This window comes from Bolinopsis microptera, chromosome 2 (genome assembly GCF_026151205.1).
Source record: "Bolinopsis microptera isolate Bmic1 chromosome 2, MBARI_Bmic_1.0, whole genome shotgun sequence".
Lineage (NCBI taxonomy): Eukaryota > Metazoa > Ctenophora > Tentaculata > Lobata > Bolinopsidae > Bolinopsis > Bolinopsis microptera.
The window spans coordinates 9,376,420-9,402,758 of record NC_087073.1 but is presented as its reverse complement, the minus strand read 5'-3'; the positions used below and the strand labels follow the sequence as shown (position 1 = coordinate 9,402,758).

Here is a 26,339-nt window from a genome sequence, read left to right as displayed (position 1 = left end):
ATTTTTATGGGTCTTCGTACGTATGATGATGTTTATGTCATTGTTATTTGATTTTGTTTTATTTCGGTTATTAAATCGTTATGATAAAATCAAAATTGGGGACTAATACGATTAGTCCCAAACAGCTCCAGACAACTTGTGCCTTAGTTGTCATTTATTTGTAGTGTTACTTGAGCTAAAGACGTATCGTGAAAGTTCACTATGTCACCGTCTCAAAAGGGGTAAAATTGACATCGGACGGCCAGATAAAAAGTAACCTTTCTGCGATTCGAAAACAATCGTACTGGTCTGAAGGCATACAGATTTGTGAGCCCAGAGAAGATACAAGGCCTGAACATAACAAGAAGCGGATTTGCTTCGTTAGTGCAGTAGAATGATAATAAAGGCGAATGTGTTTACTGAGGTTGCGGAGAGACAAAAAGTTCAGCTGTAAGGCAAAATTAGGACTTACGTCCACATGCACAACGCATCGTCCTGAAAATTGTTAATAGTAACATCCAGTGCCGAAAAATATAAGCGCGCGCACAAAAGACATAAATGTGTTTGTGCGCGGCATCTACATTTATGTACGTCTTCAGTTATCAATTTATCATTTAAATTTCGAAATGGTAAAGTCCAATTTTATAAATAATATTCTCGATGTATAACCGAGAAAAAATCAAAATAACAGCTTTCTAACTAAAATGTTTGAACTAATATACTCCTTCATAAACATTTTGTTTCTGTTTGCAAAAATAAACTAATTTATGATTCCATTGTGTGTTATGAAGTATTAACGCTGAACACAAAATTAAATCTGTCAAATAAAAAAAGGATGAATTGTCGATTTAAATCATTTTGTACACCTAATCAGTTGCACCAACTAAAAAATGTATATTGTTAATTGTTTATGATTTAAATTATAAATCATAAATGAGATTTTAACGCGCGCTTAGTTTGTTTTATTTACACTTAAAGTGCAAAATGGGAAATTTAACTGTTAACTTTATTTTTGAATGTCAAATAAATGTTAAATAAATACTTTATTTAATCCGGATACACAACACAACCGTTCGACGCGATATTACGTTTCGGTTTAATAAATAACTTTGAAAAATACATAAAATTAGAAAATATTACAACTATCGATATCCATTAAAACTTTTTTGTATTTTACTATACAATGTAAAATGTTACCACATACCATACCATACCAGTTCCTTTGTTTGTTTATAAAACCGGTCCCCAATCTCGTATTGTAAAATGACCCAACTCAATACTGAGTGTGAATACAAGTGGTACCTGTTTTCCTGGATGGCGCTCAGCCTGTCAGTACAGTAAGGTAAAATACCTGTTTTACTGGTATTATGTATATAATTTTATAAGCATAGTTTGTCAGTGCCGCGCATACGCTAACTGGATATTGAACTTTTGTACCTGTTTCAAAAAAATTGTTTCGCGTTGGATAATATTCGATCAGTTCAATGTGCGATGAGTCCATGCGGTACTATTTAAGGCTAGTTCAGCATCTACAGCTTAGCATCTCTGACTACTTTTACTCCGAACTTTGAACTTTGTTTATCTGCTTAACCATGGCTGACAACAAGAAACTTAACTACAAAGTCGGTAAGTTGACTGCGTCTTCTAAAGTTGATCTTGGATCAGCCTGCTGCTCGAATCGCTGCCCAAATCAGCACTTAGTTGACTTTTCTTTCGATCCTATCTTTAAACAAAATCTCGAACCATTATATCCGTGTATGCTCTTGTAAAAGTAATAAATTGAGCATTGTTAGTATATATATATATAGCTAAGGCTTGGGCAGCCTGCCACAAGCTAAAGAAGATGTGGAAGTCTGACCTTAGAAGAGGACTAAAGATCCGTCTATTTGTTGCTACTGTGGAGTCAATACTTCTTTATGGTTCTGAAACCTGGACGTTGACAGAGCAATTGAAGAAACGCATTGATGGCTGCTACACTAGAATGCTAAGGATGGCACTTAATGTGGATTGGAAGCAGCGAAAAACCAACAAAGAAGTCTATGGCAACCTACCGAGAGCAACCATGAAGATCCAAGAGCGCAGGATGCGACTAGCAGGCCATATCCACCGGCACCCAGAACTAGTCGCAAACCGCTTGCTACTCTGGGAACCAACTCATGGGGTGCGGAGTAGGGGGAGACCAGCCATGACCTATGTTGATAGCCTACGAGCTGACACGGGTCTCAACGACACTGGAGAAATGGGCGGACTTATGGCGGATAGAGTTTTATGGAGACAGCGCATCAATACTCGGACGCTGAAGCCGCCTTAAGTCAGTAAGTCAAGTCAGTATAGCCATTAACCCCACTTTCGGCCACGTTTTTACTCTTCGACTTTTCAGCTGACATCGAGCTCGCCGATTGGGGCCGCAAGACCATCGAAATGGCTGAGGTTGAAATGCCTGGTCTGATGATGCTTCGTAAGGAGTTCAAGGATTCCCAACCACTCAAAGGAGCACGTATCGCTGGTTGTCTTCACATGACCATCCAGACTGCTGTCCTCATCGAGACTCTCACTGCTCTCGGAGCTGATGTCCAGTGGAGTTCATGTAACATCTTCAGTACCCAGGACCATGCTGCTGCTGCAATTGCTAAGACTGGAGTCCCTGTCTACGCATGGAAAGGTTAGTAAATTGTTTGATAGCTAGGTCTAATATTATTTCGACAATGTTTTGCATATATCAATCAAATTCGCTATCAAATTTGGTGTCGAATTTCAGCACGGTTCTTCCTTCTCTTTTAAGAATTAAGATAACTTGCAAAGATATATAACTAAATTTAAACTTCTCAGGTGAATCTGATGATGAGTACGTTTGGTGTATCGAGCAGACCATTTTCTTCCCTGACGGACAGCCACTTAACATGATCCTTGATGACGGTGGTGATCTGACTGCTCTGGTTCACAACAAATACGCTCATCTTATTGATGGAGTCAAGGGAGTGAGTGAGGAGACTACCACAGGTGAGAATCTTTTTCTTCTTATTCGCAGGTTCTTTCTTCCTCATTAAATATACGGCTTTTGATGCGAATGAAGTTAACTTTTTCTCATGATGTCGTCATTGGTAACTATTGCGACTTCTGTTTCCAGGTATCCATACTCTCGTCAAAATGCACAAGAACGGAGAACTGAAGCTTCCTTGCATCAACGTTAACGACAGTGTAACAAAGAGCAAGTTTGATAACTTGTACGGATGTCGAGAGAGTCTTGTTGATGGTATCAAGCGAGCTACCGATGTCATGTTGGCAGGAAAATGCGCTGTTGTCGCTGGATACGGAGATGTCGGAAAAGGATGTGCCCAGGCTCTCAGAGCATTCGGAGCAAGAGTCCTGATCACAGAGATTGATCCAATCATTGCTCTTCAAGCCGCCATGGAAGGTATGGAATCAGTACTCTTACTTTTCTAATTTCTAATTTATTGAATAGTATTTAAGAACATGATCGTTGTCACAGTTGACTGAATCCATGTCATTCGGCACCACAAATTATAATGAGCCTGGCGTCGTACGTTCTTGGACTGCAACCTTGTATGATTATCGTTTGAATTTTATTTAGATTTAGATTTCCCAGAGTAACATTTGATTTTTCTTTCAGGCTACGAAGTAACTACAATGGACGAGGCTGTAAAAGAAGCTAGGATCTATGTGACTGCTACAGGAAACAAGAGCATCATCCGACCTTATCATTTCGAACAGGTTTGAATTCTTTGAGTTTCGGTAAACAGGTTTTAACAGGATTACCCATATTACACAACATAAGAGTTCGTGAATGTGAACTGTAATACCAATACATATTATGTAACGTAAGTATTCTTTACGCGTCTAATAAAAGACTTGATTACCAGACGCTGTGAAGTCACTGCATATTGCTTAGGTGCTCGTATTAATTAAGGTTATTGAGAACTACATTAACAGTTCACTCAATGACTATAAACCACGTACAATTAACAATCCCATCATGGGATGCGTTGGATAAGCGATGTTTGAGCCACCTGGCCGGTTCCCTTTGTACATCACCCCTCATACTAGACCTCATCATGATTGAATTCGCACACTGAATTGCTTTGAAGGACGCGGTGTTAAACTGTGAACAGTTCGTACTGCCAGGTGTAACTCTCCCTCAGGGAGTCTGTTAATTATATTAGAGGAGCTGTGTAACGGAATCAATGGTATAGAAGAGAATAAATTAATATTGTGTGAGACACATGGCCGCACCACAAATATACGGAGTGTTGTAATATTTTATTAGAGGTAATTCTCTTACTATTACATGCGATAATGTGTTCCGTGTCTGGAACTTAGAGCTAAGATGACCGTGTATTATAGTATATGCCTGTTGACTAAACTGTAATAGTGTGACACACATTTCCTGGTTACTTGATCCCCCACTCAGTAAATAAAATACAGTGCTTATTAAATCTGAATATAAGTCAACAAGTGAATACATAATAGGCTGCTCGACATTTCCTTGCATGCTCCGCAGGTAACAAAGAAAGCGCTACCTGGTAGTTAATGATGGAACTGTATTAAAAATTTCTGGCAAAACCCGAAATGATCCAATTGACTCAATAATAAGCGAAAATATGTTTTCTCGACAAAATAGACAATAATTCCCATGTTATTTTTTATCAAAATCTAAGATCAAGTTTGGAACCACCTCTCAGCCTCTGTACAGTTTGTTTCAGTAAATCTGTACCTTAAATAAGAAGGTCTTGACGCACTAATATCCGCCACACTTATATTTTTATCTTGATATTTGTGTCGCTGAATTCGCTTATCAGTCTGCAATCTTCCCTCTTCCTGCTTTCTATCTAACTCTGCCCTCTCTTCCAACATTTTGGAGCTGGTGAATTTCATCCTTGTGATCTTATCTTTCACCCCGCTTGATGCGACCTTGGTGTTTCTCCGGTCTTGGCGCTCCTCCGTGCGAGTCTGCTTTGCTTTCTCGAGGTTCCGTTCAGTGAACTGCCGCTGAGCTATCGAGTTTTCCTCCCCGCTTACTGTAAACCGTTTGTAAATGCGAGGATGAGGGTCTCTTAATTGTGTCTTCCACATCTGTTCATTTTCCTTGCAACTTATCTTCCTGTCAGCAAACTCTTCGTAAGAGAAGGGTTGAGCTAGACAGGAGCTGAAGTACGATTTATTTGATTTGGTGGAGGTTCGTATTCTGTCAGGAGATTTGGCTGGTTCGTAACCTATGGATCCATTGCTTCCTCTGCGTTCAGTCGCTCCTGGATCTGAGACTGCTGTTTTAGGTGGCTTTTTACGCTGCTGTTCGTTTCTCTCACGGTCCCATTTACGATGCAAGCTGAGTGCAGTCCTGCTGACTTTACCCCAGCTCCCGTCGACTTGGGGGACCTCTACGCCAGTCAGTCCTAGCTCGTTCATCAGCTCTGGTCCGATTCTGACTTCAGCGGGACGTGGCATTTTCTTCCTTTGCCGAGTTTTATCTTTTTTATCTCTTTTAGAGTTTTCACATGAATTCCCGGATGGAGTTAGGCAGTTAGGGGGTGAAAAAAGTTGAGGTGATAAACATGACTGATTTTCATTTACTTTTTCCTCTAACTTCTGTCTCAGTTCTTCTTCCATCCGTTTCTTCTCCTTCTTCATCGCATATTCTTCTTTTCGTCGCTTTATTTTCAATCGGATGTGATCATTGTATTGCCTCATGTCATGTCTCAACTCGATAAATTCCCATTTCAAAGCTCTCAAATTCTGGTTTTTCATCTTCTCCAGCTTGACCTGATCATTCTTGAGCAGGTTACCTGTATTAAGTTACCAGTTAAATCTCAGACAACAGGTTCTTCATTTACGGAAATCTCCTATTTATATACTTGGATAAAACCAGTTATTGATCTGTGCAAGAATATCATTACAAAGTAAGATAATCAGGAAACTACGATCACCTTCAATGCAGTTCTGTCTTATATTCATCTTCTGGTAAAAGCTCATGGAATTGGTCTGGAATCTCAGAACACCCCCCTCTTTGTCAAAGGGATCAAACATAACCGACGACCTGAAACAAACTTGTATAAACTGGTTTTACCCTTAACAAACAAGTTAACCGGATTACATCCCGTAATAATATTACTGCTCTGGTTGACCTGTTAGTTTTAAACAAATACGAGTTTTATATAATAAAATTTAACCAGCGTTACTTGGTATTGTGCTATGTGCGAGTTAAAAAAACAAATTAATCTCGTTTTTCGTGGACTAATGCAAGTTAAAATTTAATTTGGGGTCTGGAAGTTACACGGCTTACTTGAAGCAACGCTCTGCTACTCTCGCCAAACTGGGTTTGGTAAAGTGTTCCTTCGCCTTCATCCTGCTTGCTCTGTGAATAATTCGATTTTTAGGAGTGTAATGTTATTGAGCCTCAAAACCTGATTCGGTTATAGGATAAAGTTCCGTAATAAGCAAAATGTGACAAACGATCGAGATGAAGCACAATAATACGTGAAATGGTCTGTCCGTGCCACAATGATTGCAAATCGTCCAGAGTGATACATCTTATACTTTACATTTAAAGCCCAAACAAAGAAGGAAGTTTTAACTGAGAAACGTGATCAGCCGACCGTCAGCGAGGAATATTAAAACTATTTCTTATTCTCTATTTCTTCCCGAGTCGTCTCGTTAGATCTTGAAGAGTTCAGTTCGATCATGAGGCCGGTTTACCGGATGATGCACGTGTCATTTGACTCTTTTTATTAAATACTTTGGAAAATATTAAAACACTTAAACCCAGTAAGCTGGTAAGCAGCAAGTGGGCGTTAAATAATTACAAGTAGACAAAATTAAGCAATAAGCACGATCCGTTTTGCAAAAATGGCAGTGACCACCATATAGAATCTGCTTTCTTGCTATGTTTTCGTATGCTTACTATCAAAATCCCTAATCCAAGCCAATCAATCGACAAGTTTCATTAGCAACTATTTAAGTTTTTACATAGTCATCATGTCAATTATCCATTGTTATTGACTCATCGAACATGTGAAAGGTTTGATCAGAAGTAATAATAAACGCCCATGCTCGGATTAAATCTTAAAAGTTGACGTTATTATTATTACGTCAGCTGAATCAAGGACAATGGACCACAAATTTACATTAATAAAGTTGTCGCCAGTAAAATCTTGGAACGAAAACGATTGGCCGGTATTATCGGGCAGGTTTTGATAGTTTAAATCATCAACAGCTGATTAAAAGTCAAGAAAATAAAGCAAGTTGGGTGCGACTCTAGAGTCTAGAACTATAAATTGCTGTTGATTAAAGTTATAGCAAGCATGAGAGATGCTCTAAGTTTAAAGCTTGTCAATTGTTACTGAAACATAACGTAAATCGGACAATAGATTAAACGTTTTTTAAGTCTTTAGCCAGACTTTTTGTCAAGACTCCAGTATTTCGACATGTATGCGGTTTGTTTGGTTAAGTTGATTGTATCTGGAATGGAAGACTAACTTGGTATATTCGGTATTTTAGATTTCCTGCTTGTATCCTCTACAGTCTACATGATCCTTCCCTTCAACATTTTATAAACACTATGGACCTACTAAATCTTAAAATAGATAGCCTTCATAAACCTAACAATAAATACCCTGGCCCAAACCCTGTCTATGTCCCTAAACCTAATTAAAACCCTACGAATAAAGGGTAAATTGTCATGATGTGAAATGTTGAGATGTACGAAGTCCGTCAACCTCCTGACAAGGTTAATAATTTGATCAAGTAATATAAAAGTCAATAAAACACCGTATTTGGTTCCTTGCGGTAACGAATTAAGACTAAGAACAGAAAAACTCAGAACCAACAACTGCATCGTACAAACACGTTAACGTAAACATTCTAAATATTTTTTTTCACCTATGACCTATGTCAGTTAAAAGTCACGTGTCTTAAAAATGCTCACGATCTCTTAGCAATACAAACTGCACTAAACACTGAATACGGAGTTGACCTGCATTATCAGCATGGGAAAAACTCTGAGAATTTAGACCTCATTCGTGGCTGATACGCACAATTACCAACAACGTACTCTCTGAGCTGGCGTTTTAAAACATATTATTACATTTAAACGGAACATAAATTTGTTATTTGCAGTATACAAACAGCTTGAGTCAACTGATTCTAATATTGATAATCTGTAAAATCTATCACTTTTATGCGTCATACGGTATTTTCATATTTTACTGGAGATTCTTGGATTGTTCCACCGGCTTTTTGGTAAGCACGTTATGCGCATTAGTCGTGGTAAATGAAAAAAGCATACTAATACTTTTCGTGAAGTCTTGTAAATTTAAAAGTTTTGTAAAGTGAGGTCTGAAGTGGTCAATAAAACGTGCATCAATTAAGCTTGCTTTTAACGGCTACTGTTACTGAACACCTTCAGTCCTTCATGTTAAACCGCAGAGTTAAGAATTGACAAAATTTAAACAAATCTAGAACAATCAGGTCCTACTATCACTTTCTACCCATTGGGTAAACTACTCGGCTATTTTAATTATCTATGCTGATTAGTGAAAATAGAATAAGAATGGATACGAATAAATAAGGTTCAAATTGTTAAATACGTAATTAGAATTATCCAATCTATTAAAGTTAAATAGCGATAAAAATATAGTCATCTAGCTAAAACTTGAGACTTTTAAAGTGAAGCAGGGTAACACATGATTCTCAACTGTTCCGTCAAATAACACCTCAGATCACATCTTTGCCGATCAGTGAACCTCAGCCCAATGTGTCTCTCATACACACACACCCTGACCAACAATTCCAACTTATCTTTCCCCGGAACACACTCCAGCATCAATAACAGTTCTTTGATGACTCGCTGGCAGTGGCCCAAATTCTCCGTGTTTTCGTTCAGTAAAATGTCTCTCTCAACAATCGGTATCCAGTTCATTGGATCCTTCTGGTGGTGACTGATTCTCCAGCTTTTCAGGAAATCCCCGAAATTTGTTGCAGAGTAATGGCGATATCTCGGCAACAAATCATTCTCCAAATTCTTATCATTATTCCCACACAGTCCTCCAGTATTAACATTCCTGAAAACAGTGATATGAATTCCCATCATGTTGTCCCACTCGATAATAACATCACCACCGTACAACACCACCACAGTGGTGTTTCCCACTCTGTAGGCCTTCTTAAACTCACGTGACACCACCTCCCCCGTCTCCAGTTCCTTCCACAGCTGGTCACCGTGTATCCAGTAGTCCCGGTACACTGCCATACCACGTACTGAGTCGTGTACTGTAACTGAGTGGAGGCAATATTCTGACCCATCCCTAGAACAGGGCCTAAACCGACCAAGTATGTACCACCTGAAGTCTTGTCTGTCCATTGCAAGGATGAAATCACCCTGAAACCTGGATCTGTAAACGACTCCATCAAACGACCTGAGAAAGGATGTGCTGAGGATGGAACAAACAGGGTTTCTAATTTTCTCCAGTGTAACTGTGTGTGATTCCTGTATGTCACACATCACTGCTGAACACATGTAGTCTCCATCATGCTCCTCACTGAAGTCCAACAATTCCAGCACTGACACACTGGTCACGTACTCCTGAACATTTGTCTCCACAGTTGATTCCACTTGACGAGGTGTCAAAGTGCGAATGTTACCCTTATTGTCTTTATGTTGCCACGTTATTTCGGGATATTGCGAGCTTACCACGTGACACGTCAGGGATACTAAGGTTCCTAAAACACTGACAGTGGACGTGATCTTGGTACTGTCCCCCGCGCTGATCTTCACTCTCGGGTTCATCCGAGGAGGACAGAACCCACGTCGGAATATTGTTAGAAGTCTGGGCATAACATAACATTGCTGAGTTTCAAAGTGGCACGAGCTGAAGTAAACCCTGCAGTCAGAACCGCACATCAGGTCCATGGATGGTAACTTGGACTTGCAATGGTTCGGACACGAACAATCTCCATTTCTCTTATTACAGACCTTCGGTACTGGACATCTTGATCTTCTGCAGTCTTCGTGGGGAGTCTGAAATGTTTTGGGAGTTCATGATATGTTAGTTAAATTCAGACCAAAAATAAATCACCCTAAATTTGTGAATACTTTATTCAACAAAGATCCTTCGCGTTTTCTCTGGGCATGAAAATTCTGTAAAATCCGAAAGAATAGGCCTGTGTTTTACCTCTGTGACCTCCTCAACATAGTTAAGCGTAGGATAGGTAACACTGGGGAAGGTGACTACCCCGGAACTCAGCGTGGATGTAAGCAACTCCGGAGTGGGACTGGGTTTATTCCGGGCGCATTCCTCTCTTAGGTTTCTAAACCGTGTAGGACACTTCGAGGGGGAAGTACAGATCTGGTGTACTGAGCGTTTGTGGCAGGGCTCACACTGGGTTAGCTGTATGTTTGTTGAAAAAAGAAGCAGGAAAACGAGCATTACTCATAGCTTGAAGTGCACCAGGCTGTTGCTAATCCATCATCCTATGGATATGGGATGTAAACAAAAAGCAACGGAATAATTTTACTGTAAAGTAATAAGGGCTAATGACGATATTTTAATATTAACTCTGTGTAAAACCGACTCTAAACACCTCTCCCGCTTAATAATCGGAACTATTAAGAAATAAAAATGAAAAGTAGCTGAAATGAAACGGTCCCATCATGAAAGTAGGCGCTAAAATTGTATTACCAACATTTTATATTAAGCTTATCGTTTTTGTGATACCTATGATCCCCTATGATAATTAAATATATATTTAGATAATAATTATCGTTGGGGCACATCTCACATCTGACTATATAAATAGTCACAAGTCAGACCTGCATTATTTTACCCGGCAGTTTGGGTATTGATGTGTATTTTAAATAGTCGTATCATAGGTTCGCACTTCGCATATATAGTAGAGATATGAATTTAGCTTGCAATGACAAAGACGAAGAAAAAGAACGTGACTGATCAAAAAAGTTTTTATAAAAGTCTTTGACTGCACCCTTCTTAAAATTCAGTTAGTCGAAGAAGTTAAAATTATCTAGTCCACGAAAGATCGTAGTACTTCTTGACTGATCTATCAAGGCCTTCGGCCACGTTTGACGAAAAGGGGAAGGGGCAAATAAATGTGACATTTTCCGTATCGTAGGGAATGGCACAAATCTACTTTACATCATCTATACATTAATAATTCTAATGTTGTTCATATATTAACAATCATAGGGTAAATTCCAAAATAAAGCGTCAGCTCCATTCTGGGGCCTCCACATGAAATTAAACAATTACTGGTGGGTTGAACTAATGTTCACAAAAAATGTAAGACGATGAGAAAATTCTGAATAAAAGTTCACTTCAGACACATCACAGTAACGCTCTCGTCAAATTTCTACGATATTTCAGTCCACCCTTCAGGGTGGACTGAAATATGGTGGAAATTTGAAAAGCCCCCTTAGTAAAATCCTGTTCTAGGACTATGAGTGTGCAAATTGCATAAGGAAATTAAAATTAAATAACGAATTTACACTACGATCACACGTTGCTCTATCCCAATGTTAATTTTTCGGTGAGACATTCAAATATGTGTAAATACTTAGCCTTCAGTAACCTAACGTGTAATATAATATAAACAGGGTTAGTATTTTCTCTTCGCAGGAATATTTTAACACAATCCGAAGTAGTCAAACGTTTTAGGAATCAATACGAAACGATTCATACAGTCGGAAAAATCAAACATTCCGGGACTCCTCCTGAGAACCAGCAAATTTGGTGTAATCTAAAACCTGTGGGTATCCCGACTAATGATTATATACTTATAATCATCTACTTTTCAGATGTTGGATGACGCGATTGTCTGCAATATCGGTCACTTCGATTGTGAGATAGATGTCGATTATCTCAACACCAATGCCAAGAGAGAGCAAGTCAAGCCTCAGGTTAGTTTTATTAAAATGTTTTTCGAATTTATGGAAGTATGCTGGTGCCAATTGCAGATAGAGACAATGTTTGTTATTTCCTCGTCTCAAATTGCAACCCGGTCCCTAATAAAATAAACCTGGAAATTTCTATCTTATTCCAGACAGTAACATGATTAATCATAAGATATTGGATATATGAAGTCCTTCGAGTTGTTTCAAGCGTCTAGTCCCTTTCTCTATATTTTTCATGTTCTTTTAACCGGAAAATCCTCCAATCCAATAATGGCAGCTCTAATTGCATCGAATCATGACCAGAAGAAATTGTCCAGCAGGAAATTTGTTTCGAGGTGCGACACAAAATATTTAACGGATCATAAAATAACTCACAAAAATGAGAGAAAAACGATTAAAGCTGTGCTTTAAAAGGGATAAAGTTTCCTTTGTGGTGAACTTCCGACATCTCGTAGTGACAAATACGAGCTACATGTAGATTATAGCGGTCTAAAACATGCCACACCTTTTTGCAAAAACAGCATTTTTTCTGAAGAATCGAGTGCAAAATAAGACTAGGGACGAGCACAGAGGCCAAAGTGTCAGTAGCAGAACTAAGTAAGCCCACAAATATCATGAGATATTTAAAAAACTAGTACATGAGAGGTTTCCACCTAGTTGTACGGCAATGTGCTTAGCCGTGCTTGACTAACAGGCAAGTGACGTTAAAAATATATCGTTTTTATTTTCCCTCAAAATCAATGTGACAGCCTCGGAATTTTACGGGAGATAGGAATAAAAAAGACAGAAACTTTGCTTCGTGCATTTAATTTGAAAATTATCAATTTTCAAAAATAGATCAACACCCCCGCTGACAATTAACATAGCTTAGCTATAAATATTCTAAACTAAGACTAATTAGTCGTGTACACGAACAGTCCCAATATGGAGGCAGATTGTCAGTTAGGGCTCCTCGGCACTGTAGAAAAGTTGACTCTTATAGTTATATAGTAAGGGGGATGGATATTTAAAGGTTGGTTAAAAACTGCAACATCGCCGCCTCGCGTGAACAGCTGTCATTGTTGATATGTTCTTTGCGAGCTATGGTGTAAAGAAGTGTTAAGATCGGGTGCTTTTTCGCTAGCTCGATAGGTGGATTTCGTGGTAACTTCAGAATATTCCGTTTTAAGTTTATTTTATAGCGGGAAGTTTGAATTAACCCTGAACACGGGGCCAGTATTCGAGCAATCACTCACTGCCGTCTCGTGTCATGTTACGTCGCCTGGTACCTAACTTGAGGTAGCCTGAACAGTGATTACAGTGTTATATAAAATATATATATTTGTTTCTCAAAAATTTCCTAGGGAAAAACTGTCCATTCACTCTCTCCATGAAAAATCAAGCTACGGCCTAGAAACTACACAAAAACATAAGTTAAGAAATTTACCGAGGCAAAAGCATCGAAATCTGCATTTGACAGTGACTGGATGCAGAATTAGCTAGTCATGTATATGTCTTCAGGCACGTGATAAGGGGGGCTGGGGGAATCCCCCTAAGTTAAGATCAAAGGTGCAATATTTTAAATTTAAATGTTTCATTGGAAGATTTCATTCCTGAAAGGATATTTTGCAAAAATCTTGCAGTCTTCTTTGCCTTCATACTTTCTGGATTTGAAGGTTCCTGTAAATGTCAAATTTATTCATTGCTAAATTCCATCCCTAAATTTCGAGGTCCCCTCCGCCTGTCCCATATATTGGCATAAAAACTTACTACTAACAACTATGGCTTATTCATATCCGATTTCATAACTAAGAACCCACTCTTGTACAGGGTGTCCTTTCCATGCACCCTTTCGGTTGCAACTTGCTACTAGCGTCACAAATTCCCATTGCTACATTTCATTCATAGATATTAATCTAAAGATATATCGGGGCTTCAGCTCCTGTCCTTCTACATTAACTACAAGCTCCTGTCTACAAATACCATCCAACAAATGTTCACGATATTTGTCCTATCATATAGGTCCCAGAATTTTCGAAATAACTCGCTGCAGCTGTCATTTCTCATCACTATATTTCATCACATAAAACTATTTTTGAAAATGTTTACGGCTACACCCCCTAAACCTCAGATAGGCTCAACAAAATCTTGCTAGAACTTTATTTAAATTTTCTGGAAGCCTTTTTCCAAACAAACCTTCTCTGGAACTATACTCTATCGAAAGAGCTGCATCCAGCTGATCAACTTTATCAAAAATCCTAACTCATCCACGATGTCAACAGCCTCGACTGAAGGCCCAGTAAACAGACAATCAATAAGTATCAGTGTAGGATGAATGAACTGTACTTTCAGTGGGCCAAGCTAATGATTCAAACTGAATAATGGACATTGAACGTTTACAGAATGAGTCATGAGGCCAACTAAATAATTCCCAATTCCCATCAACATTTATCCTTTGCTCCTTGAAAGTTTTGTTTTAGCACATTCATGTCAGCCTAACTGCAGTTTCACATATTTTGGGTGGGAAAAGATTGTTTAGGATTGAATTTTATTGCTCATGAAAGTTAACGCAGCAGATAAAATTCAGTTACTTCATGAGACCTTTAGTGGAGGCAAATTTGAGTATCCACGTCAGGTTATTAAACTCGTTTTCCTGGAATTCCTAGATTTCTGCAATCCAGGTCTTCTTGGTTTCGCAAATCCTGCTCAACCGGATTTTGTAATAACTACATCCTAGCTGAAGGCTGTTTTGTTGGAATTCCAGTTTCTCTAGTCTCCAAATTTAATTACATATAAAATTATGACTTATCCAAACAAAGTGGTAGATCTAATTCTGCCTCCATTTACTGGAATTTCCCCATTTACTGGAATTTTATGAACCACCAGCAGTACGAGTTTTGATGTTATTCTAGGAAAATGTTAATATAATTTCACTTTTGTTCCAAGTTTCCGACTTGTCTGGAATATTTACAGTTTGCTAAATTTAAAAAAAATGTGTCTATACATAAACAAGAAAAATACCTGTTTAACCAAATTTGAACAGAAGAATGTTTGTCTAAGACTAAATAGAATTACAGGACTATTTTTGGATCAGTCCAGCCTCAAATATATATTCAATTATCCGGAAATATATATTCGATTTCGAGCGAACCCTGTCTTACCTGTCGAGCAATTTGTATTCCCGAAACTTCGCATGTAGCCACGTCGAAATATAATCTTTAATTTCAAGTTTCTTTGGAACATTCCGGTAGTTCAAAGCCGGAGGTAAACAGGACCGGACAAAAAAATGCTCCTGTATAATTTTCTAACTATCTCCCTTGCATCAACAATTTGATTCCAGAAATCTTGCAAATATCAACGTCGCAAGAAACTCTTTAATTTCCAGTTTGTTTAAAATATTCCAGTTCGAAGCCCATGCTAAACAAAACTGAACAAGATATCCTCTTGCAAAAATTTCCAAGAATTCCTCCTTTCCCGCAGCATATTATGTTTGACCTGTCTATTCCCAGTCACCAGTTGACCCTAAATCCTGATCCCAATATATTACAGGTTGACAGATATACCCTAGACAACGGCCGACACGTCATCATCTTGGCTGAAGGCAGACTTGTCAACTTGGGATGTGCCCATGGACATCCTTCTTTCGTCATGAGCAACTCCTTCACCAACCAGGTCTTGGCTCAGATTGAATTGTGGTGCAACCCTGGAAAATACAGCGTTGACGTCCATTTCCTGCCCAAAGAGGTTTGTAATAATATATGATACTTTCTACTTGTATGAAATACGTTTTACCTGCTTTGCCAGTTCACCTTATTTATTTCAAAGTTTAATCCAACATCTTTTGTGTTTAAATCCGACATGGTAATCACACCAACCAATTTCAGCTGGATGAGAAGGTTGCTGCTCTGCATCTCGATCACTTGGGAGTAAAGCTGACCATACTGGAAGAAGATCAGGCAGAGTACATTGGAGTCAAACCAGAGGGACCTTTCAAGCCTTCATACTACCGATACTAGGAACTTTTAGTTTGAGTCATTGATGGTCAGAGATTGCATGATTATAGATTATTTTAGCGTAGAGAGAATTAAGGGACCTCTTTATTTTTATGGTGTCGAATTGCCATTTTTAATCGATCATTTTAAGCTTTTATATTTATAATGATATTTTGAGCAGATAAGAGTGTTTTACTTGTCCATTATGAATGGTGGAATAAAGGTTCGTTTCAACGAATTACACAGAAAAATACTTAACCGCTAATCAAGTTTTGGCGAATGCCGCTGCTGAAAAACTTAGCTTCACGATAGAGTACCATGCGGAAAGGTCTACTGACCATAAAAACGGACGGCACGGAGCTACTAAATCTATTGAAAGCCCTGTTGCTTAACACCACCAAAGCAAACATTCCCTGTGCACAGCACTGTAGGAACAAAGACTCTTCGATATGATCAAAGGCGCACATTGATTATGTTTAGTTCAACTCTAGCTACTACACGCAGAACAATTCTAATTGGGCAAAATTCAATGTACTGTGGTCAATATTGCATACATTGTAGATATAATAGCAAACGATACTCACTGTAAGTAAGGCTTAGCGCGCACAGCGCACAAATTTGAGATTAGTATTATCGATAGTAATTCCGTTCCATTGTTGAAACCGAGCTAGTGTTCACAATTAAATTCAGCCAGTTCAAAGGCAAACTATGTTATCTAAGTGTACGAAAAAACTAAAATTAAATACCAAATATATTTATTGATGATTTAGGACGTTACATTAAGTAACAGAAGGAACTTAACTGGTTTTATGTAGGCCCGAGGAGTCTTAATCCTCCTCGTCCTAAGATGACGTTTCTCTTGTGTAATAATTGTGTCGCACGGTGGGACTGGTAGTATCATGAAAAGTCGCATATTTAATAATTCTGGACAGTCACGTAGTACAGTATATGGTATATAAAATAGCCAGCAATGAGGCATGGCAGACAAAGCCTCCTCTGATGATAGCCTTGCCTGCATGCCCCTGAGAAAATGACCCAAAAAGCATACATTATGTCTCAAGGGCTATTTCTGTGCCATGTGCTCAGGATGCCAGATCACGGATATAATTATAATGTGACAAATGCTCCAAAGTCCAATCTTCCAGAGGCTCCACCTGTTATATTCTGGCAGGTAATCCTGGCTACGGACCGATTTTGCGCCAAGTTCATCAGAGGATTTAATTAGAAAAGGTCTAGTAGATACTAAACATTTGCTCCATCCAGAGCCCTTGTGCTTGCAGTGGCGCGAAAGCACGTGGTCGGTTATATTAGGTGAAACTATAAACATATCACCCACTTTCTTGCAGGTTTATATCCTACCAGGACGCGCGCCGAGTTGGACTCGTCGACGGTAATATTTGGAACAAATATTTTACGAGTATCACCCGTAAAGGCTTTTGTATTTGATTATCTTAAAATTTATTCCGCTTTTATTTTTATTCCCACTCTCGATTCCTTGCTAGCAGTCCGGTTAATTTAGTACCTTTAGTGGGTCTCATTTAATCATTAGCTCTAATTAAAGAACCTCTCACCCTCTCAGAAAAAAAAAACTCCGTTTGGAGATATTCCTTATTACGCTCTAAGCTAATAATTTTCCTTGTGTTTGAATCCTGTCACTTTTTAGCTGTTTTTAGTCTTTGTTATTTTCGGCCGATTTCTGCACTTTTACACTGGGTCATCATGATCATAATTTCTGGGATTGAGACGACTTATAGCATTTAAGGAAGAGTTTGCTTGTCTGACTTACTTCATTAAACACTTCTGGTCAAGAACTGAACAAGAACCACATTCGAAAACTGGAACATCTGAATGACTCCGCAACCCAGGAATCAACTACTCAGTTATTATCGCTCAATTAAATAATCGGTTTGGTATCGACGTTACATACTTTATTATTTTTTTTAAAAAGCTGATTTTAGAAACCAGGGAATTAAAGTTACCCTCCTAAGGCTAACATTAAACGCTGATTTTATTTATATATATCACTTTTTTTGTTCTTTCTTTTCCTTCAAAACATTCCAGTACATTGTGCAGAAAGTTGGAGATGAAGCCGTAGTACGTACATGTAGCATTGCACTGGATCGAACTTGCAGAGTGTGGTTTCCTCCAGTCTGCGCCGCGCGCTTATATAAACATACGCGGCGCAGATCGACTGGAGGAGATTGCACTGTGTAGGCTCCGGTGTAATGTGATATGTATGTACTACGGCTTTATAAATTTTGGAAGTATGTAGGGATATATATCTGATACCAATCGTATATACTAAAAATACTCTAGCACAATTGTAACTGCAGTTTTACAGAACTCTAAATGCTTAATGAACACTCTTGCAGGTACCACCCGTATTCACACTCAGACCTGAGTTTAGTCATTTTCCAATACGAGATTGGGGACGGGTTCTATAAACAAACAAATATGTATGTACTACGGCTTTAACCACTTTCATAAATATTGATGAAACGTTTTTGGATCAGGGTTGAGTGCGCGCGTATTATATATAGTAGTGATTCGTGGGGACACTTGATTCACATTGTAGTTATACTATACTCGCTGCTCAGTGCACTGACAGTAGACTTTAAAAACTAAAATATACGATCATTTTAAGTTATTTGGGCGAACCGAATGACAGAAAAGCTATGGCATATTATTATATGGCATATTATTATTATTATATAGCATATGGAGAAAGAAAATATACTCATTTTCGGGTTGGTTCTGAAATAACACTAAATTGACACTTGACAGTTACAGTAAAAAAACTAACTATTGACTATCAAACTCAATTAGACAGTAGCACAAGAATACTCGTCTTGATATAAAATGTCGAATGATTAAATGAAATGGATTCCGATCCACAGTTATTAGAGTTTAAGTTGCGATGGAAAATGAAACATTGCGCTATTTATTATCGACTGTGCTTTACTGGGAAAATTTTTGATTTTATCAAATTACACACTAAGAGACTATTGAACTACATTTAAGAAAATAAATCAAAAACCTCAATCTGAGAATTTTAAAAACCTATGACTATCAATTTTAAAAGCTGAGAAGGACATTATTTAATTAATTACTAGAAAAGTAAAAAACTATTCATCTAAAAGTTTGGTTTTGCGCTCTACAGTAAGTTTTACCCAGGAAATATTTCGGTTTGGACGTTGTTGGGGGGTTCGAAATAATTTAAAAGTTTTGTGTTTGGACAAGAAACTGCTCCCCACACTTTGCAAGATAAACTGATGCAGTCTGCTGATCAGCCAACCCTTACATCCCTCACTGCTGACATGATAATAATTACACAAATACCGCAGATAAAACTCTTTCTGAATCCACAGATCTTCCAACGTCATCAGTTTCAGAGGTCCGGATAGGACAGTACAGGGTCTGGGTATTGAGGAGGACGGCCCATCTGAGTCCTCGTCGTCAGCATCTGTCACGTGACACGGGGCTTTCCGTTTTCTGCACCGCTGTTTCCGCTTCTTCCTGTGCTCCGTCAGCGCGGTAACCGGTATAAAGGTTTTCTTGATAAAGAGTTGAAGTGACACTAGTTTAGATTGAGCAGCACACCTTGATTGAACAGAGTGGAGCCAAGAGGCAGGACGGTCATCGTCCACAAAGTCAAACGGACACGAACTTTCAGTCTTTATCTCCACTTCATGAGATGGGTGTATATCAGAGCTAGAGTTCATGACTTCCGGAAAAGGCACTTCGTAAGATGATTGTATATCAGAGCTAGAGTTCATGACTTCCGGAAAAGGCACTTCATAAGATGGGTGTATATCAGAGCTAGAGTTCATGACTTCCGGAAAAGGCACTTCATAAGATGGGTGTATATCAGAGCTAGAGTTCATGACTTCCGGAAAAGGCACTTCATAAGATGGGTGTATGTCAGAGTTCATGACTTCCGGAAAAGGGATTTCATGAGATGGTTGTATATCAGAGTTCATGACTAGGTCTTCGGGAAAAGGCACTTCATAAGATGAGTTCATGACCTCCGGAAAGGGGCAATCTAAGAGCTTGGTTTCAACGGGAACCAAATTAGCTTGAGTTGGTTCAGAAGATTCACCATAAAATGAGTAATCCTCTTTTTTGAGGGTCTCGGTTTGATTCTCGTTTGTGGTATGAAAAGACGAATGGTCAGTTAAAACTTGGGGCGCTTTGTTGAATGCATCATTCAACATTTGTTTAAATCCGTTGATTTGAGGTTTTTCAGCTGCTTCGCTAGTTTTCGTACCCCATATGTCATCGAAGATACCACATAATGCGTGTTTTCGTTTCATCTTGGTCGGATTCTTTGGAATTTTCTTGTCCTTGGAATTTGATAAGGGCACAGACGGCCCTTTTAAGTCTTTACAAACTGCAGGTGATATCCTAGTGATGAGACTTCCAGGCAAGGAACAATTTTTGGGCGCTTTCTCTGTCTTCGCAGTTTTCTGGGCACCCAAAGTTGTGGACGCAGTTTCAAAATCTGGATACTCTAACATGCGATCAAGAGGGACCGTCAAGATTCGTTGCTGCCTCTTATTGAATATTTTGGGTTCCACTAGTTCAAGGCTTTGGCAGACTTTTTGCTGTTTTCTGCTTTTAGGACAAGCTTTAACAGTGTTTCCTGAAGAATATTTGAGAGGGGAGTTCTTCAAAGACCGTTTGTCATTTTGCAGCTCATTTCGCTTCAGGGACTCTATCTGGAACCCGGAATATCTCTTGCTTTTGACTCGACGTCGTTTCCCCCGATCCGGAGAAACAACCTGAAATGGTACTACATCAGAGATTGAAACATGCAGTTTGTCGTGCAAGGTATGGTATTTGCACTCAATAGTCAATTGGGTGTATCGTGGCTTAAATTAGTATCATGGGTTATGTATGCCAGGGAAACCTACCATGAAAATCACATGGTTGCGCGCACGTACCTACATATACCCGGCAAAACAAGCATTTGGCGAAGAAAAATATTTTCTGTACAATAAATCATTTTCGCGCCGGCCGTATCCGTGAGGAATAACATTGAATCTGGTACCGACAGAATATTTGGGGCAACCACGCGTGACCCATTTAGATAACATGGTATGAATATTCAATAATCATTCCAATGTCAGAAATCGATGAAACAATATTATCATAAACTACAGAAAGTCCTCAAGAAACTACACACCGACAAGAAGATCACGACCGACCTATACCACAAGATGCGCAACCTACATCCTAGATGGCCTCAACTTTACGGACAACCTAAGATACACAAACCCGGCGCACCTATCCGTCCCGTAGTCAGCTTCTACAACACCCCCCTCCAAGCCCTCCACAAAGTCCTCGCATCTTTCCTCAAACCCCTAGCCCAGAACCCCTTACGCCTCAAAGACTCTTCCGACTTCAAACATCGCTTCGACTCCTCTCTCAATCCCTCCTTCCACTACCACGCCTCCTTAGACGTCCAATCCTTGTACACCTCCTGTGACATGCGCCTAGCCCTCAAAACTGTCATCTCCTCCTTTGAACAGAACCCCTCTCGTCTTCCCTCCAATGTCACCACCACCACCATAGGCTCCCTTATCAACTTTTGCCTTGACAACTCATACCTTGAATTCAACGGCTCCTTCTACTCCCAAGACGAAGGTGGTACAATGGGATCCCCCCTCATTGTTGAACTAGCTGAAATCCGTCTTGCTGAAATCGAGACCTTAGCTTTATCCTCATGTCCTGACCCTCCGAACACTTACTCCCATTTCGTTGACGACGGCCTTGGATCTTTCAGAGACAGAAACCACGCAGAATCCTTCCTTACATTCCTTAACTCCCTTACTGAAGACCTCAACTTTACCCAAGAACATCCCTCTACAGACGGAACTATACCCTTCCTTGACGTTCTCATCCACCCTGACAAATCCACATCAGTCTACAGAAAACCCACCCACACCAACCTCTACACCAAGTACTCCTCCTGCACCACCAACTCATCTAAGAACGCAGTCATCCGATCCCTGACCAGAAGAGCCCACAACATCTGCTCACCCCAACACCTTGACGACGAACTCCAGACAGTACGACACGTTTGCCTCCAGAACGGCTTCCCTCCTCACCGCATCACCACCATCATGGACGAAGTACAACGGAAATTCACCAACCCCTCTCGCCACCAATCCCTAGCCTCATTCAACCGACAGACCCGTGAACATGCCCTTAGTGTTTCTCTTCCTTTCCATCCCTCCCTATCCAAACCCATCTCCAAGATACTCGGACAACACGACATCAAAGTCACCCACTCCTCTGCTACCTCCCTCCGCAACCTCCTCACCAAAACGAAGACCACACCCCCTACTCACCTCACTCCCAACACCATCTACGAAATTTCCTGCTCACAGTGCCCCTCCAAATACGCCGGACAGACCTACAGACCCTTGGTCCACCGCATGAAAGAACACGAACGATGTTACAGACTCAACAACGCCATCGACGAATCCACAGACAGAATCAAATCAGCCCCTGCACATCATGCCCTGACCACCGGCCACACCATCTCCTGGAACAACATCGAAGTCCTCAAATCCCTCACCTCACGCTCCCAACTTGACCTCACAGAACACGCAGCTATACAAATACGACAACCAGCTATGAACAGAACAGACCGCGCACCCAAATGTAGTTCCCTCTGGGACCCCATTCTTCCTAAAATTGCCAAATCCTTAAAGTCCAGACCATCTGGCATTTCCTTCTCAACCTCAACAGAAGACTAAATTTTTATTGACATTGTACTGTAATTTTCACTTTCCCACCCACACCTCCCCCACCCTCCATCCCTGACACCACTCAATCACATATAAGCATTGTCCACCACATCACATTCAGCTGACGACGATTAACACATGTTTATTGAAAGCTTCCACAAGTTAAATCATCGTATCTCTTATATGTTTTTAACCCAACTCCACTCAGTAATATTATCATATTGTACAATACATTTACATTTATACAATACAGAGTACTCTTCAACAGCTAGGGGTGAACCACTACTTATCTAAACCGTTCCCGCTCAAAACCGGATTCCAGATCCCGTCTAAAATTTGGAACTTAAAGAGGAATAACTTCGGCTCCCAAATTCGAGAACACATTTGTTTAGGTTGTTGCATATATCTCTTTGCGCTATCTTCGTAATTAAGTTTGTGCCATCTATTATAGTTAACGGACTAATTAGTTGCAGGTGTGAAAATCAATAAAAACTGTACAATTTCCCCACATCCAGAAAGTTTTATATTTCCTCCCAGATGCGTTTTTTTCTAAATTCTGTGGCATAAAAGCCATGGAAGCAATTTGGTTATATAGAGTATATTTCACTGTGTTCCAAAACTGACAGGATGTTCCTCTTTGATTTTTATACAATCGAAACATTTTCTTCAAAAATTTCCACAATTAATTTGTCTTTATTCCAAAAAAATATTTCGAAATTCAGGAGTAACTTCTCAAAAATGTCCTCTTTTTCCTCCCGTTTTTTCTCCCAAAAAAAATTTCCTTCCAGGATGTCTGGCAAGATGGCGTGTTTCTGGATGTGTGGGACAATTTCGGTCTTCCTCCGATCGAAATCAAACTTTTAGCACCTCAATCATGTCATATGCCATCTATAGTTGACTGACTAATTGGTTGCAGGCGAGATATTCAGTCAAAACTGTAAAATTTCGGCCCTGGAAATTTCATCTTCAAAAACTGAAAATGGGACAGAGAATGCAACAATATGATTTTTCAATTTTCTTATGGATTTTGACTTCCAGTAGCTAAATTTGGTTTCATAACATCATCAATTAACTAGATTAATTGGTCTCCGGGCAAAAAGTCCATCCAATCTGTCAATTTTTTTGTGTTCAGAAATTTTCATATTTGAAAATGGGACAGAAATTGGAAAATATATGAATTTTCGTTTTGTTAAGCTTTCTGCGGTGAGCTTCCTCCGACCGAAATCAAACTTCAAGCACCTCAATCGTGTCATATGCAATCAATAGTTAACGGCCTTATTGGTTGCGGGTGTGAAATTCAGTCAACACAGTCGAACTTAGAGGCTTCTCGAAGTTTAGTGTGTGTCGAACTACAGTACATACAGATTACAGGGTGGCCCAAAAGTAACTGCCCACACGCAACCCTTTAATAACTCACGTAATTCTTCTTAAAATTGCACAGAAATTTCAGAGATTATAGATACGTATGGGTCAAACTTAGATTTCCTGAAATTTCGTCAAATTTAATTAATTACAGTGGATGTGGCACGCCAATCCCTTTTTTTCGCTATTGTCACCATAAAGTGAGAACGCTTTCAGCTATGAACTTCAAAGTTTCTAGACCTGTTTGGTTTGATAATTGAAGTGCTTTCCCAAAATTTCAAGTTGGTTGTTCAACCGAGTTATGACCCTTTTAAGATATTGCAGATACGTGATCTTGGCACTTAATCAGTGATTTCGTCACCCAATCAGTAATCTCATCGGGAGCTATTCGCTAGCGAGCAACAATGAGACTCATTAGAGACTCATTAGGTATAATACCTTTGCCATCAGCAAAAAAATTCATGTCGTTTGTCACAAATCCACAAATCCAGTATGTTGTGCATATTTAAAAATTTTAAACATAAACTGAGGCTTACCTCATGAGACTGGGTCTTCTCTGCATTTTCTGGAGAATCTACCTCGCGTTTCTGAAATGCAGTAATAGTTAGTATAGATGATTCAATTAAATGCTCACCAGCAATTTGTGGTTAAGACTTAAGAATAGAACACCGTACCCGGTGTGGTTTGTAGTTGTCACAGTGAGTTCCAGTTGACATAAATTACAATCAAAGCAAAAGGATTAGAGGTTCTCTTTGTCTTCTTCCTCTCCTTCAAACTTTCAGGAGCCTCTCTCTCTCTTTCTATATCTCTATGGACTCAGACTTTCAGGACTATCGCTGTCCAATCTTACTTTCAATCTAGATCTACCGTTATAATACTGTAAGAGGTGATAAAAAAAGTCAAAAAATGTAGTTCGTATTATAATATGCTATACCTGGGACTCAGACTTGAAGCTTCCTTTAGTGTAGAATGCTTTGACATTACGAAGCAAGTTCCCTTCTTTTTCCTCTGACACATTACTCATCTACCAACTCCATCAAAATCTCACTAGTAAATTGTAAGTCATTGGATCAGGTTGTTTAGAGGCAAGAAAATCTCAGCGTACACGAAATGGATTTAAACAGCTATGAAAAATAGATTACTAGGAACCGTGATAATGTTACGTCCATGAAGACCTTTTTAAAAAATCGCTGTTAGAGATTTCAATTTGTAGCATTGCCCGCCAGGAACCATCGGGTTACTTGTATCACTGAATGGAAACCGTCGAAAAGGATGTAATTCTTATATTTGTTACATCTTTCCACGCTGATGATAACACAGGCTATGATATCAGTTTAACATAACCTACAAGACTACTGAACGGTATGAAGTGAAGACATACTGGTTAAGACAGCATTTAGGAATTAGGATTTCCCATGAAAATGAGAAAAAGCGATGTTACAACGCAAGGGTTCTTGAAGTGGAGAAAGGAAGCTTCACACCTTTAGTCTTCTGGTGGAATGGGTGGTGAAGCTGAAAGACTGGTTAAGAAGCTGGCCAGTAAGATGGAGTACCACACTGGCCAGAGGTACTCGGATGCTGTAGGATACATTAGAAAGCGCCTTCGCTTTGAAATCCTAAGAACAACAGTGATTTCTCTCCGTGGAGACAGAGGTGCGAGAAAAAACATTGTTGATAAAAACAGTCTAGATCTTAACTTGGAGCCACAAGGCCAAGGGTAATTTTTGATTGTTAAGGAAACTTTTTTAATTCTTAAAGGGAAGATTTTATATAGGGTCATTGCTATATTATGTGTATATTGTTTGAATAATTTTTAGTTAGGATGACCATTTACTCCCTTAGACTGAAATGATAAATAATCTTTCGAGACAACCAGCAACCTCGCTAAAAACCATAACCATTGGAACTATATCGAATATTGGACAGTGTAATATATCGCAAAGTACGAAAACAAATTAAATTTGCGAAGCTTTAGGATGAGTGACTTGCTTATATAAATACAAAATCACGACATTTTGTAAACTATCCCAGAAGAGAGGAGAAGACTATGCGGCTATTATGTGTTACATGCGCACCAGGATTAGATTCTCAATCCTCAGGAGCACCCTGATAGCGGTCAGGGGTGAGAGAGGGAGACGGCAATCGTATACATTGCCAGTCAGTGTAACTTCGTTTAACTTGATACCTGCCACCATGGACTATGAATGTTTCTAGACACTATCCTTTTGATATTGAGATATTGGTATCTCAGATCACGTGTACATCGTTCCTTTTTTTACGACACAGTAATTTATTGACACTCACAGCTATAATTTTAATCATTGAATCAGTTTTTTTTATCTGTGCTCTGCGAAT

At 39.3% G+C, this 26,339-nt stretch overlaps 4 protein-coding genes across 4 annotated transcripts; 1 reads left to right on the top strand and 3 right to left on the bottom strand.

The window, feature by feature from the left end:
- The first annotated feature begins 1,313 nt into the window (after positions 1–1,313).
- On the top strand, positions 1,314–16,052 carry LOC134811905 (adenosylhomocysteinase B-like). Its single transcript, XM_063819050.1, has 8 exons — positions 1,314–1,605; positions 2,360–2,641; positions 2,809–2,979; positions 3,107–3,394; positions 3,611–3,711; positions 11,801–11,902; positions 15,425–15,619; positions 15,760–16,052. Exons 1-8 carry the CDS (start codon positions 1,572–1,574, stop codon positions 15,889–15,891), a joined length of 1,305 nt encoding a protein of 434 aa, XP_063675120.1. The 5' UTR covers positions 1,314–1,571; the 3' UTR covers positions 15,892–16,052.
- Positions 4,426–6,415, bottom strand: LOC134811343 (uncharacterized). The gene is made up of 3 exons (XM_063818129.1): positions 6,278–6,415; positions 5,922–6,031; positions 4,426–5,780 (listed from the first exon to the last, which is right to left on the bottom strand). Exons 1-3 carry the CDS (start codon positions 6,337–6,339, stop codon positions 4,657–4,659), a joined length of 1,296 nt encoding a protein of 431 aa, XP_063674199.1. The 5' UTR covers positions 6,340–6,415; the 3' UTR covers positions 4,426–4,656.
- Positions 8,285–10,477, bottom strand: LOC134811341 (uncharacterized). Its single transcript, XM_063818128.1, has 2 exons — positions 10,164–10,477; positions 8,285–10,009 (listed from the first exon to the last, which is right to left on the bottom strand). The coding sequence occupies exons 1-2, from the start codon at positions 10,416–10,418 to the stop codon at positions 8,654–8,656; spliced, it is 1,611 nt and encodes a 536-aa protein (XP_063674198.1). The 5' UTR covers positions 10,419–10,477; the 3' UTR covers positions 8,285–8,653.
- A 2,620-nt stretch (positions 16,053–18,672) lies between the features above and the next one.
- Positions 18,673–25,046, bottom strand: LOC134811099 (titin homolog). The gene is made up of 3 exons (XM_063817822.1): positions 24,919–25,046; positions 24,521–24,571; positions 18,673–20,648 (listed from the first exon to the last, which is right to left on the bottom strand). The coding sequence occupies exons 1-3, from the start codon at positions 25,006–25,008 to the stop codon at positions 18,993–18,995; spliced, it is 1,797 nt and encodes a 598-aa protein (XP_063673892.1). The 5' UTR covers positions 25,009–25,046; the 3' UTR covers positions 18,673–18,992.
- Positions 25,047–26,339: the final 1,293 nt, after the last annotated feature.